Source organism: Amphibalanus amphitrite, unplaced genomic scaffold (genome assembly GCF_019059575.1).
Source record: "Amphibalanus amphitrite isolate SeventyFive unplaced genomic scaffold, NRLGWU_Aamphi_draft 000874F_arrow, whole genome shotgun sequence".
Classification (NCBI taxonomy): Eukaryota; Metazoa; Arthropoda; class Thecostraca; order Balanomorpha; family Balanidae; genus Amphibalanus; species Amphibalanus amphitrite.
Window position 1 is genome coordinate 46,115 of NW_024882368.1, and position 13,922 is coordinate 60,036.

The following is a 13,922-nucleotide window of genomic DNA, read 5'->3' on the forward strand; positions in this document are numbered from 1 at the left end:
ACAGGTCACGAAAATATTATATCATCGTCGGTCACGTGACACATGTTTTATGGTCCATTTAGGCCAAAGATTTCGAATTTGATGTCGTCTGTGTCATTCGAGGTCATTTTGGGTCGAATTTAGCTTAGGTCAGGTCACTTTCATGTCAAAAAAGGTCAAATTTTGAAGTTATAATTTTTCAACAGAAAAGGTGTCTAATGGATGCAGTTTGAGCTCAGCAACACGATGGTGCTATTTATATTGGCGTACGATGTCAAATACGTGGTGAAAAATTGATTTGAAAAATTAATAGTTGTGAATTTTTTGCAATAATGCGTATATCTTGGCCATTTTTGAAGATATTTAGCTAAAACTTGCTAGAGTTAGTCATAATAACGCGTTCTATCACATATATTCCTTTTTTTGAAAAGTCAAAAACTTTTTGAAAAAAAATGTAAAAATGTAAATTGTGAATTTTATTATATAAAATTTTCGAAATTTTCAAAATTTCGAAAATCCGAGATAGCAGTTTGATAGCGCAGTCTATTCTGAGTCCTCTCATGCAAAAAAAATTGGATCTAGCTTAAAAACTGAGCCCTTGGAAGCGATTGCCGTGGTTCAATGTTTTGCGTCGAAATCGGCCGAACATGACGTCACTCTGACGTCATTTCCGGCCGACCTATGGTAGCTACGAAGTTCAAATTGTGACACAAGGTGTCAAATTGATGCAGCCGAAGGTACTGAAAGTTTGGCGTCGATACGTCAAGTGGTTTGGAAGTTATTGCAGAAAAACGGGAGGGGGCTATGAATAGCCACCCCCCCCCCCCCCCAGTGGGCGCAGGTTAATCAAAAAGCCGAAAACGGAGAAACATTTTTGTGGTCCGCCCGATAGCTCGCATGGCGTAGAGCACTGTGGGAGGGTGACGGGCCAATCAGGCTCTGAGAGTATGTTCACGCCTCCTAATTCTCACGACAGGAAAAGGGGGAATTTCTCGATATAGGACGACCAAGATCAGAATCCTCGCGGCAGTAAGCTCTGCTGGGCAGCCATTTACTTCATCATTCGCTCATTGAAAATCGTTGGAATAAATAATAAAGGAATTTTCCGAATTGCGATAAACTTTGGTTTTGAGTAACCTGTGCTTTGCAACGGTTGTCTTATGTCAACTTTTCATCGTTTTTACCTATGTTCCTGATCAACTACTAGGTTACTAAGCATAAAACACATATAACAATATTTTTTATTACCAGACTGGAAATTTTGGTAATCCTTCCGATCGTTCTTGAGCACAGGTTCACCCAGGCGGCGTCTCCACGCGTTCTTGAAGCCCTGCAGTGGTCCTGCAGGCCATAATATTTACTCTGTTGAGTGACTGTGACGCTCGGCGTACTTCTGCTGAACTGGACGCAGGGATTTCAGACCGTACGAAACCCAATATAGTGTATGTATGTTAGTCTCGTGCGTAGGCGCTGTTTCCACTCACTACAAAACATATGAACGTAAAGGAATGGAAAAATAGGAGCACTGATATAGTACAGAAAGGTATCGACTAAAGGTTATATTGAAGGGTAGATGATTGGAAATTATTATCTTTATTAGCTGTCGTAGTTCTCATCGTTTACTGTCTTTTTAAAACTATCGTGTTTGCTACCTGCTGGTGCTTATTCCAACTCATTAGTCGTAAGATTCTGTAGATTTTGTTGCAATGTCGGGACGATATCATCGGACTGAAAACTGTGACTATATTTGTCGATCGTTGAAGTTTAATCCCAAATCTTTGGAAATGATTTTTGCCTAAACTGAATTGATGTAACAAAGGAAGTCTTTTTTGATAGTTTTTGCCAGGCGCTATATAAGTTTTTTTTAACTTTTGTGGCTGCTTCATTTGAAAGTTGCTATACCTTATCGGTAAAAGCTGATTCTTCCTCTTTCATCTTACTCCTTTAAAAGATAATCTTCGAATTATCTAATCCTCATTTGGACTTGTTCCGAAGTGACTCAGTCAGAACGGTTCACTGGACACTGCACAAGTGCACAATGCACGTATCGCCAATTCAGTTGGATATACTTTGCATCAAAGGCCCCTATCTTTGCTGAAGTTCAACCTGCCAAAAGTTATACTTAGTCCTTTTTGGATTTTTGATAATTGGATGCTTTTTCTTTCATACGCCATACGCCTCAGTCAATGACAGCTCTGCTCTGTTTGTCTACTGATGATAACCAATCTGTCTGGTCGCTGCTATAAATATTGCACTGGACAGCCCGACCCACGGACCACGTCTGCTGGTCAATGTGTATATGTTTCATGTAAATAGGTAGGCGGCCTCAGTGTTTCACCGCCTAGAATTCAATTCAACCGCACCATGATGCGATCTCAGATATGGTTGCTGGGAAGTGGGCAAGCACTACACCCTGGCTCCCTGGTCAGTGGCACGCACTACCTAGGCATAAAGTGGCCTCTAATCACAATTTGGTTCCACAAGTAGTACCTATATGTAGAAACGCGGATAACTACGATATTATTTTGATATAAAATGTATTCAGTCCATTTCTTGTTTATTTAAGTATTCAAACATGAAATGAAAAAAGTTTGGCCCCACAATAGAATGGAGTGCCACGAACGGCGGCACAGCCAACGAACCAAACCTACCATACAGTCCATAGCAACTGTAACAGAACACCAATAAAAAAACGGACAAAGATGTGTTGAAACGTGAAGCTATGACAACACATTCACTGCGAATTATTCCCAGGTACCTAGCACAAAACTGTGGCAGAATTAAAAGCGGCTCAAAGACACCTCGCGTCATTCTTACACCCGGCAGTAAACACTTAGCTGTTCCCGCCTCCCGGTACACATTCTCGTGTCGTGTGTACACTGAAAGTGTATGCTCGAAATGAGAGGCCGATACAGCAAACACTCTCTAATTAAGTGTATGAGGGATCCTATTGTTCGCGGCTTTGTGAAGCAGGTTTAACAGAGGCTGGCGTCATTCATCTGATATTGATATACCGACATTTCTTGAGGACGTGTCTTCATTCTTGCTGACAAGCCAGTATGTCTCCATCGTTCCTTTTCCCTGCAGCACAAAAACGGTTTATATGAATGAGAGTCTGCTCTCAGTCCAGCTGCTATTACCACACACTGGACTTCGCTCTTACAAGTTCGGATCTACTATTTTTGTAGGTCTGGTGACTCCACACCGCAGTTTACGAGAGGCGTGTGTTTTGTCTGAAAATGCTTTAATATGCTATTAGCGACGCGTTAGCGAAATATGTGAAAGGACGTGTCGTGGCCACGTCCATAACTTACAACGTTAAGGCGTTAACATTTCTAAGTTCATTAAAAACGAAGCGTTATATCAGATTACCTCCACCTGGATGTGACCCCTGAACTCGATCTGGTACCCTCCCATCCGCTGCAGGAGGTCACACGTCCTCTGCGTCAGGTGGATCTTCATCGCTGAAAAGGGTTGTTGGTGTTAGCATGGGATCTGTTAGCGGTTAGTCAGCTTCATATCGGATTTTGTAGAAAGGAAATCTTCAAATTGGGGACGAGCAGCCATCCTCCAAGTCATTGACACGTCAAACATTGGCATAGCTACATGTAACTGACATTTAAGTGAACCGGTTATTTCGAATTAGGTTTATTGTCAGTAGACTGTTTTGCACTCGCAAAAAATATGTCTCCGGTGGGAGTTGAACTCACGCAGGCCGTTCTGCTCCATTCTGGCGGCCGTGTTGACCGTGTCTCCGAAGAGGCAGTAGCGAGGCATCTTGGTGCCGACCACTCCTGCCGGTTGCCAGGACGTGCAGAATCAATTAAATTCTGCGGTTATATGAAGCGTTTTTTTACAAAGTAAATGTAAGTATTTTTGTATACCTACGTTTTATTATTGAGAGTCACCACACAAAGCATCGCTATAATTCGTAGCAAAGTTTAAGGCTATTGTTAAACGGTCGACGGGCTCGTTCCCCGTCTATACCTGCCACGCAGGGCCCGGTGTTGATCCCCAGCCGAATCTGTAACGGATGGTCCGGGAGGTGCGGCACCTCAAACCGACGTGAGGTGGTCAGCAGCTCCAGCGCCAGGTCAGCCACCTCGGTCACGTGACGGTCACCTGAGGGAACAGAGGTCACAGGTCACAGGTCATGTGAAGGTCGCTAAGGGCGTCAGAAGTTGAGTCAAAGTCACTTTGATGGTCATAATTCGAGGACTTTAATCAGCAGTCCATCCAGTGGCGTGTATGATGACATGGAGACATCTCACGATCGCTGTAATTTAGCTGTTGTAGCTTTGCACCGCCTGTGCTGGCTGTTCCGCGCTCAACCACTTTTTGATAGACTGACTCCAATGACCCGCTTTGAGGACAGACTGGTAAGGAACGCGCGTCTGGTCGCTGCATCAGTGATCACTGCTCAGTGAACATTCGAAGTAGCGGCAATTATGTCTACTCGTGTTTAGTGCTGAGCCGCGTACCGTTTTTATGCGGCAGGCCGGAGGCGCACATGTAGACCGTCTCCACCGCCTCCACCTTGTACACGTCAAACCGGTCGATGCGGTTGTCGAACGTCTTGAACAGCCGGTTCAGGAAGGCCATCACCTGGGAAGAGAATGGTAGCTGTCGTGTCCTGTGCAATTAATTATTTTAAAAAACTTTTGCTGCCGTCAACGTCTTACATTTTTTACGAGGCTAGTCTGCATAGTTTGGGGCTGAACTGCTCATCGCAGGATAGTGAGCATTTTGCTCCGCCGTAGCCGAATCCTCCGCAGACCGTAGCTACGCAAGCGGATATTTTTTAATGAAAAGCTGGAGTTCAAGTATTATCTTTCAACATTTCATGTTATTCTATGATCCCATTCGAGGTCACATCACCACCGACCTGGATGGGGGTGCTCTGTGCGGCGATGCTGGAGAAGTCGACAATGTCGCTGAAGAGCACGGTGACCGCCTGGAAGGACTCTGCCGACACCTTGTGCATGCTCTTCAGCTGGAGGGCCACCGAGGTGGGCAGCATCTGGCAGAGCAGGCGGTCCGCGCGGCGACGCTCCCGGCGCACCTCGGCAGTCTTGGCCGCCAGAGACTCGGTGAATATCTGTTCAGAAACGGTACAGAGACTGTGAATACCTTTTCAGAGACAGTTACACCGACAATATGAGCGTCTGGGCGCAAATAGTTATAGCGATTCTGAGCTGTAGGCGAATGGCCACCAGGGCATATTTTAACATACTGACTGCGTCCCATTTTGGGACGCAGCCCCCTGCCTTTGGGACGTAGCCCTCGCGAAATTTGGACCACTGCGTCCCACACTGAAATGCCACGGTTTCAGCCGAAAAGTGCGAGCAAAAATAAGTAACATGCCTCGGTCTTTTACTGTGTAAAAGATGTTGGCTTTCCGATTGCTTTGTGCCCTGATTTACTATGTACCTAAGCACATACATGCCCTCTCCAGTCCTTGTGCCCTGCCCTTAATGCCTTGCCCTGCCTCAGGCCCTGTCCTGTCATGTTCTGCTTCCAGGCCTCATGTGCATTGCCCTGCCCTTAGACCCTGTGCCCTATTCTGCCATTAAGCCTTATGCGTTGTATCGCCCTCAGGCCCGTGCCCGGCCTCGCCCTAAGTTGCTGTGCTCTGCCCTGTCGTCAGGCCTTGTGCCGTCCCATGCCATCAGACCTTGTGTCCTACTCTGCCCTCAAGCCCTGTATTCTGCATTGCCCTAAGGTCTCGTGTCCCATGCCCGCTCTCAGGCGCTGTGCCCTGCCCTGTCATCAGGCCCTGTGGTGTCTCCCGCCCTCAGGTCCCGTGCCGTTTCCCGTCCTCATGCCCCGTGCCCTTACCTGTCCTCAGAACCCGTGCTTTGTTCTGCCTCCATGCCCTGAGCCTTGCCCTGCCCTCAGGCCCCATACCCTGGCCCTGTTTCACCGGTGATAGCAGCACGCTGCTATTACACGTGTCAAATTGGGTTTCCATGGAGACATCAACAGACCCATTGCTCAAACACTACCACAAGTATGACGTCAGCTCGCGGAATTTGATAGCAGCGTCCGACGTCCGTGAAACACTGCCCACGTCTTGTCATACCTTCGGGGCCCGAAGGTATGACAAGACGTGGGCGGTGTTTCGGGCCTTGTGTCATACCTGTGTCTTATGTCTTGCTCTACCTTTAGGTACTATTTCTTGCCCTGCTCTAAGATCCTGCGTGTTGCCCTGCCATCAGGTGTGTTGATCATCAGGTGTTCTAAGGCCCTGTGTCTTGCACTACTCTCCGGCCTTGTGTAATGATAGCCTCAGACCCGCGCCTTGCCTTGCCCTCGGACCCTGCATCCTACCCAGCCCTCAAGTATCCGTCTTAGCTTAGCTTCATGGCCTGTGCCTGCTCTGTCCTTAGGGCTCAGACTCTGTGTCCTGTCCTTCCCTAAAGTCCTGTTTAGAGATGTCAAGTTGGAGCCCGCAGGCCCGGAGCCTGGCCCAAAATCCGGCCCTACAGGGCTTTTGCATGCACAGTGGATTGTATCATTGTTTTGAGGTACCTCATCGAAACGCATCGACTGATATGCGACATGATCTATCTTGGTCACGAAATGACCGTAATGTGAGCTCAAGTTCTGACCTTGACATGTCGAGGTAAAAATGAGAGAAGAACGATCGTGCAAACGAAAATTCTCTACCTTTTTTTAGTTCAAAAGCTTTTCATGAAACCAATATTGACAAAAATTGTAATTTTACCCGTTTTTGGCTATGGAGCCTTAACCGTTGATCTGAACTCAATCCTGACGAAATATTGACGAAAGAGCTGTTCAAGATATATCAATTGCTTTTCTCCTATCGATTGCGCCCTCCTAGCTATCATAGTTTTTGAGATACCGGCACGTTTTCCGAAAAAAAATATCGCATCATTGCGAAGTTTGACATTTGATGGCATACGGTCAGCTCAGGGCCGTCATGGCCGTCTGGCCATAGGAGGATATAGAGGGGGCCACGGGGCCATGCTCCCCCCCCCCCAAAGCGCCCGGAAATGGCACAAAATCGACACATTTCTGGGCATAATAATTAAACAAAGGAACTTCCATTGGGAAAAGTTTGGGTTATATTACATGATAGGCAGTAAGGAAGCGAAATCCGAAGCATCCAAAGCATCCGTTCATCCAAAGCATTAATCTATGATGGATTTTTTATGTAGCTTTAAAATCCGATGATTTTTTGTCACAACTTAGGTGGGTACTGTTTGACCTTACGTCATCTAATTATTTCAAACACATAGTATCTTCAATGCAAATTGGCCATGTTTCACACGTCAACCTCTATTTTGAATCAATTGATAAGGGTGAAAAACGCATGAAGAGACGTATGTATCACATTTTTATCATGTGCATATTCATATTTATTCTCTAAGCATAGGTAGGGGAAGTTGGGGCAATGCCGGAGTTGGGGCAAAGCCGAAATTCGAGATATTTCGAAAACCGTAAGACATGGATGCCACCTGTCAGTGATGCTCTGAAGCTTAAGTGACTACAATTATCGCATGTTTGTTACGAGTCGTCATTCGGAATACTTCGGCTGTGAGGGCGCCAAGAGCGTTTTCAAGGTACGCGTTCCTTGTACTACATGCGCCTTTGAAGCTGCATTTCTTACTCATTATGCTACCGTTTGTCTGGCCAATTCGGTCAAGTAATCTTCAGCATGTCTTTGCATAAGTGTGCTGCCTATTTGAAATTTATACGGCACGTTGAAAAGTTATGGGCCTGCAAATGAAAGTATGGCTGGCTGGGGTAATGCCGAAAACGTGCAATTACGCACGTTAAAGCACGCTACGTGGACTTAACTGCTGTAGAATAGCAACGCGAATTTTTAGTCACACAAATTACACTTTCAACCGACACAACGGCCTGTTACCTATAAGGAATTATTTACCTAGCATTTTCTTATTATATCACACAATTATAACTTCCAGTGCAGGGGCGGATCCAGAAAATCTCCAAGGGAGGGGCCATTAGAAACCAGGAGGCCCCCCCCATAATCCCACCTGTTGGAGGCCCCATCTTCCCACTTGTTGGCCCCCCCCCCAAAAAAACTGCGTCTATTGAGCTTATCTAGCTGTTCAGGCAACATCTCAACATCTGTGCAGGCTTGGAGGCCCTCTGTGCAGGTTAGGAGGCCCTGTAAAAGTGGTCATCTCTGTGAGTATAAGAGACCTCCAAGTTATGAAAAGCTTTACCAATCTTCTAACAAAGAAGTCTTCTCAGCTAGTCTTCTAAGAAATAACTAAGTGGGTAGGTTAAAAAAAACTCATCGGATTTCGGCCACTTTATTTTCAGGAGGCCCCCTTTTCAGCTTTTTAACTTTTTAACTTTTTATTTTATTTTTGAAAAAAATCGGCCAAGGGGGGGGGGGGCCATGGCCCCCATGGCCCCCCCCCCCTTGTATCCGCGCCTGTTCCAGTGTGCACCAAGCGTCCTCAAGCTCTTAAAACGCGTGTCAGCTTTGATAAATTCTGGATAAAGTTTGAGATAAAGTGGCAAAACATCAATGTCGGCATTCCACGTAGATCATTTCTCCCATTTTCGGCTTTCCCCGCAGTCCGGGGCAACGCCGAAAAAGTCACTTCTTTGATGTTTTTAGTTTGTGCGCTTAACGGTATGCGAATTCATCAAATGCGCCTGGTATGTTTGAAAGACAAAAGACTGGCCTCTCGAATGACGCCAACAAGAATAGCTTATGTTGTCTACCTTGCGTGCTACGGGCGTCAGAAAAAAAGTATTCGGCGTTCCCCCAACTTCCCCTACAATTTGGTGCGTCAAGGGAGGTCAAACACGCCCAACGCCGTTCAGGAAAACGAGTGACTAACAACAATGTAAATGTCATTTTAAATCGCCGGTCCGCCCTTTGAATGCGGATAAAGAACGCACTACGACTGGGCGAATTTCGAGACTGGCCAAAAGCAATCACAGCCCGCTCCCAATATCCCGCTTGCAGTGCCCCTCCACCAGCACAGTACACAATGTATCTGTACATTATCTCACTTGCATTATATACTATTTCGCTTGCAATGTGCCCTTTCCGATCAAAGCATGTGCCCTATGCCACCTTTGGGACGCAGTGAAAAATCCTTAAAATATGCCCTGATGGCCACCTGTTTACTAAAAACTGAACGCAAGCAAAAAAAAAAGTAACTTTGTAAAATACGATTCTCATGTCCCAGTCCTATTACAGCGACGCCATGAGAGGTGCTCACAAATACGATTATTTGTTTTCTCTGCGAGGCAATTATATTCCTGAATATTTCTCTCCTCTTCAAAAAGATTGTTTTTCCGTAATGCATCCGTTTCCTTTCAGCCGTCTCACCTCCATTTCAGTCGCGGCCTTGCGCGTCATCAGGATGCCAATCAGCGAGAGGATGACGACGAACCCCAGCAGGCCAGCCGTCCACATCTGCTGCCGCTTGGAGACCAGCACCTCGTCGCTGGTCAGAGATCTGGAGCAGGGCAGACATAGGATTATGGCAGACATAGGGCTTAGCTGCTACAGCCTCGAGACCAGCACCTCGTCACTGGTCAGAGACCTGGAGCAGGGCAGACATAGGGCTTATTTGCTACAGCCTAGAGACCAGCACCTCGTCACTAGTCAGAGACCTGCGGCAGATACATGCACGCTCTGTTGACGAGAGAATAATTTGCGAAGAAGTTGGATGATTTTTCCGCCTTTTTTCTACGAACATTATTCACTTTTATGGTAGCGTGTTTTGATTTAACCTGAAAGTCGTTTCTTAACGGAAGTCTTCGAAAACTATCGAATGGTTGACATCTTTAGTGCAGCAGCGGACATGTTTCCTTACTCGATGTTCTCCTTGAGCTGACGCTGCACTTGCTGCAGTCGGTTCAGCAGGCGGCTGTTGTTGTGGAAGAACTCTGTGGCGCTGACATTCAGGGACGCTCGAGGCACGTCGTTGATTATGCCGTCCCTCCTGCGGCAAAACACGTTCGTTCGTATGTGTTTGTTCACTTATAAGCAAAAGAGAGTACGCCTACTGTGCGTAACTAATTAGGTTCATGCTATTGATAGGCACTGGATAGTGCAATAGAGTTCGCAATTTCACGTGGTTTGCCTTATCTCTGTAGGCAAACCCCATATTTTAGCGATTCCATATTCACCTTTCAATAAGCTATTCAATAAAGCTTTGGGTTTTACGAAGACGGGTGAGTTTTATTCTCGACCATTGCCCGCAGTTCCGCACCACACTCACACGACCATGAAGGTGCCCATGCCGTCGCCCTCCTCAAGGATGTCACTCATGTTGTCGGCGATGCCGGAGGCGAACGTGCGCGTGTTGCCGATGTACTCCCAGAACAGGGTGTCGGAGAGGGCCGTCTGGGCGACCAGCAGCGGCGACGTGCCGGTGGAGAGGTACCGCAGTCCCAGTGTCAGCAGCAGACCCAGGTGCTCCACGGCGCGCATGATGTTGATGTACGCCAGAAACGGGCTACTGTGGGACAGAGAGGAAGGATGATTCAGTGACCGGTGACGGATGAAGGGTATCTGCTATTTATGTAACTGGATATTCCCCGAATTCTGCTATCCAATTCTTATATTCCTGTCTTATGTGCCCAGAGGATTTGTGATCACATGATAATCCTACATACAATCGTCTTCGGCTTTTCCTGAAATATAGAACGTGGCGAGTTTTCAGCTCATCTGATTGATCTGTAACCATGATTGATCTGTCCTAAGAATCAAAGTATTACATTCCCCATCTGAACATGCTGAAACGATTGACCCGAGTATAGGAGCTAAATTATCTGACAGGAGCGAAGTTTTGTCTTTCGGCTCCAGGCCTGGGCATATCCATAGCTTAGCTGACGTCTGCTGGCTGATCTTTAATCTCACCTGACGTCTCCCGAGCTAAGTTTTCGGTCGGAGATGTGTCGTACCAACACGCGCAGGAGCAGAGCCGTGGTGCGGTTGTACCAGAGCATCTCGGAGCGGGACGGGGTGCGACCTTCCAGAACCATCCGTCTGGAGGCGGCGAGGGTTGGGGCTATACTCTGTTTTCAAAAAGTTATGTTGCCAGTCGCTGTGTACTATTTCACACTTCGCAGCACACATTGAACATCATGAACTTCCACACTTGCGTTGCTCTCGTTCCTAGCATTTTTGCGCGTAAGCATTGCTACATATTTGTGTAAGCAAATTTTTCGAATAATATTGACGTGGGTGTTCCTGCACATGATACGCCTGTATAATTTCCGCCTGACCTGATGTCTCCGAGGTAGGTCTGGAAGCGGCCCTTGGAGGCGAACATGCGGTCCTGCCACTGAAGGCCCGCCTCCCCGGCGATCGCCCTCCAGTCGACCAGCTTGTCCAGCGCCAGGTCGGTGCGGTCAAACACCTGCCTCAGACTGTGTTCACGGTCGTACACGGCGAAACCGTCCTCTGAGGGCGGAAGGGTGAGAGGAGAGGGTCAGAGGAGTGAGAAAGAGATAAAGAAGAGAGGGGGAAGGACAGTATTGTTAATCCCAACGCACTGGGTGCAGTGCAGTGCAATGCAACGCCAGTGCAGTGTCTCCGAGCATCGTATTAGGTACTGAAATTAAGGTGACGTATTACGTTATCCCATTCCTGTGTTATTTAACGCATTAACAACTTAAAAAATGACAATCCAGCAGTTCTGTACATTTCAAGTATGCTCTACGCTTTACCGGCGGACCATGCCCTGTTGTACGTTTTACCGTGGTGATCCATATCCCTGTTTTAGCGGCGTTTCACGTCCTTGATGATTCGTGCCCCTGTTGTACGGCTCTCGAGAGATGAAGCGGTAGGTTTTGCACTTTTACATTTCCGGTTATATCTCAGAAACTAATCGATCTACGATGAAGCCATTTTAAACGATCATGGCCGGCTTGTGAACCAACAAGACGATCGCATCTTCAACACTTAAAAGCTTAGGACGACGAAGATATAGCCTGAAGTACACTTAACTTTATAGGTGCAAAACCTACCGCTAAAACCCGCGAGACCTGTACGTTTTACCGGCGGTCTTCTCCATGCCCTGTTGTACGTTTTACCGGCTGTTAATGTCCCTGCACGCACGTTTTAACAGTGGTCCATGTCCCTGTGGTAGGTTTGACCGGTGACTGTACGTTTTACCGGCTGTCATTGTCCTTGCTGTACGTTTTACCGGCGATCCATTGAACGTTTTACCGTCTGTCCGTGCCCCTGTTGTACGTTTTACCGGCGGTCCACGTGCCGGAGACGTTGATGCCGAACACGTGGTAGGCCATCTCGGAGCGTTCCGTCTGCATGGAGGCCAAGAGAAGGCCGACGTCCGTGGTCTCCTCGATCTGCCGGGGTTCCACAGGCAGCGTCACACAACATATACCAGGAATTCGGTGACAAAGTGTCACATAGGAGCAGAGTTTCTGAGCTCTCGGTCAGTCCTGTTGTCTCACCGTGCCCGTCAGGACTCTGACATCTGTCTCTGGTGCTAGACTTAACCCTCGCCCGCACATGCCATTTTCCCATCCTAGAACGCACATGGGGGGGGGGGGGTTGCCACCCCCCCCCCGCGCCATTTCGTTCCTGTTGGAGATAGAGCTTAGCGGTAAAGACCAAAAAGATTCTTTGGGAAGAGACGAATCCAATGATACCCAGTTTTACCTTCTCAGGTCAGTCATTGACCTTCCAGGTCAGGTCAAACTAAAAAATATTGCTGTTTTGGGTCACCGTTGGATATCAAGTGCGCTGCTTATCAAATACCGATGACGATGCTGTTTTCTGGTGCCAAGCTAGCTAGAACCTCTTTGTCACACTACCCAACCAGAATTTTGCTGCTGAGGTCATTTCAGGTCAAGTTAGGTCAAGGTCAATTATATGTGTTTGTATGTCTGTGTGTGTCTGTGTGTATACTGATGTGTGCACCGATTGTTTTTGGGTCCATATTACATGAAATCATGATCTGAGAAGCTTTTACCAAAAATGCAGTCAAAAAACTTCACAAAAAGTAAATTCAGCTTGCCTAAAACGCAATTATCTTAGATGACCTAGGTTGACCTTGACCCTCACCTTGACCCCTGTACATCGTCGAACAACATGTTCCATGATAGGTGGGAGGTAAGACTGGCAAAAAAAGGCCGAAATCAGGGTGTCAAAAGCTCACAAGGCCCATGGCAAGCGCAAGATGTTGAGAATTGGCCATTTGGGTCATGACATGACCTGAAAAATAAGGTCATATCTCCGAAACCAAACATTACAGAAACTTGAAATTTTCAGTGGACATCAAGAAAGGATAGAGGAGCAGCTATACGAAAAATCAGCCTTCTAGCTCTAAAAATGTTGAGTGCAGAGCAGAAAGACTACCTGGGGGGGGGGGTGGCAACCACCCCCCCCCCCCATGTGCGGGCGAGGGTTAATGCCTGTATGTGCGAGACGGACCATTTTCCTCTCCCACCGCACGATTGAGGTGGACCATTTGCCTCTGCCGGTAGTTTCAACGCATCACGGTACGATTCGAGTGCGTCATTTGTCTGCGCGTTAGATGTGATGCCTTTGACGGTAGCTATCACGTCTCATAGTTCGAGTTAAACGGACCATTTGCCTCTTTCGCTCGATGTTATTTCTCGCCGTGCAGGTCAGACGGACAATTTGCCTCTACCGGCAGTTATAATGCTAGTTGTTATGTCTCACCTTGCGAGTCAGGTGGACCATTATCCTCAGAAAATATCGGCAGTTCCCTGCAAGAACATCTTAATTCTTGTCAAATGTCGGCTCGACCAGCTGGGCCGAATGGTATACAAATCTCAATTTTGAAAATTTGACACTTGGGGTGTTCTTGCTGGGAACTGTCGATGTATCTCACCGTGCGAGTGAGGCGGACCATCTGCCTCTGCCGGTAGATGGCCGATCCCAGGATGTAGCAGTTCTGCACAATCAGTGCCATCACCGGAATAAA

The 13,922-nt window shown here is 47.2% G+C and overlaps 2 protein-coding genes across 2 annotated transcripts; both read right to left on the minus strand.

Annotated features, from left to right (window-relative positions):
- Window positions 1-2,854: 2,854 nt before the first annotated feature.
- LOC122367501 (atrial natriuretic peptide receptor 2-like) lies at window positions 2,855-4,963 on the minus strand. The gene is made up of 6 exons (XM_043340611.1): window positions 4,865-4,963; window positions 4,461-4,584; window positions 3,967-4,101; window positions 3,690-3,773; window positions 3,352-3,443; window positions 2,855-3,060 (listed from the first exon to the last, which is right to left on the minus strand). The coding sequence occupies exons 1-6, from the start codon at window positions 4,961-4,963 to the stop codon at window positions 2,971-2,973; spliced, it is 624 nt and encodes a 207-aa protein (XP_043196546.1). The 3' UTR covers window positions 2,855-2,970.
- A 4,536-nt stretch (window positions 4,964-9,499) lies between these two features.
- Window positions 9,500-13,910, minus strand: LOC122367506. Its single transcript, XM_043340618.1, has 7 exons — window positions 13,830-13,910; window positions 12,207-12,315; window positions 11,230-11,407; window positions 10,862-10,990; window positions 10,221-10,460; window positions 9,813-9,941; window positions 9,500-9,539 (listed from the first exon to the last, which is right to left on the minus strand). Exons 1-7 carry the CDS (start codon window positions 13,908-13,910, stop codon window positions 9,500-9,502), a joined length of 906 nt encoding a protein of 301 aa, XP_043196553.1.
- Between the last annotated feature and the right edge of the window lie 12 nt (window positions 13,911-13,922).

Excerpts from the sequence above, each read along its gene's own strand:
- LOC122367501 (XM_043340611.1), bottom strand. The coding sequence starts at position 4,963 with ATGCACAAGGTGTCGGCAGAGTCCTTCCAGGCGGTCACCGTGCTCTTC. Across the intron at positions 4,585-4,864 it reads CACAGAGCACCCCCATCCAG|GTGATGGCCTTCCTGAACCG; the intron begins GTCGGTGGTGAT and ends TTCTCTTCCCAG. Across the intron at positions 4,102-4,460 it reads CGGCCTGCCGCATAAAAACG|GTGACCGTCACGTGACCGAG; the intron begins GTACGCGGCTCA and ends CTGTTCCCTCAG.
- LOC122367506 (XM_043340618.1), bottom strand. The coding sequence starts at position 13,910 with ATGGCACTGATTGTGCAGAACTGCTACATCCTGGGATCGGCCATCTAC. Across the intron at positions 10,461-10,861 it reads CTTAGCTCGGGAGACGTCAG|TAGCCCGTTTCTGGCGTACA; the intron begins GTGAGATTAAAG and ends TCTGTCCCACAG. Across the intron at positions 9,540-9,812 it reads CAGCTCAAGGAGAACATCGA|GTCTCTGACCAGTGACGAGG; the intron begins GTAAGGAAACAT and ends GCCCTGCTCCAG.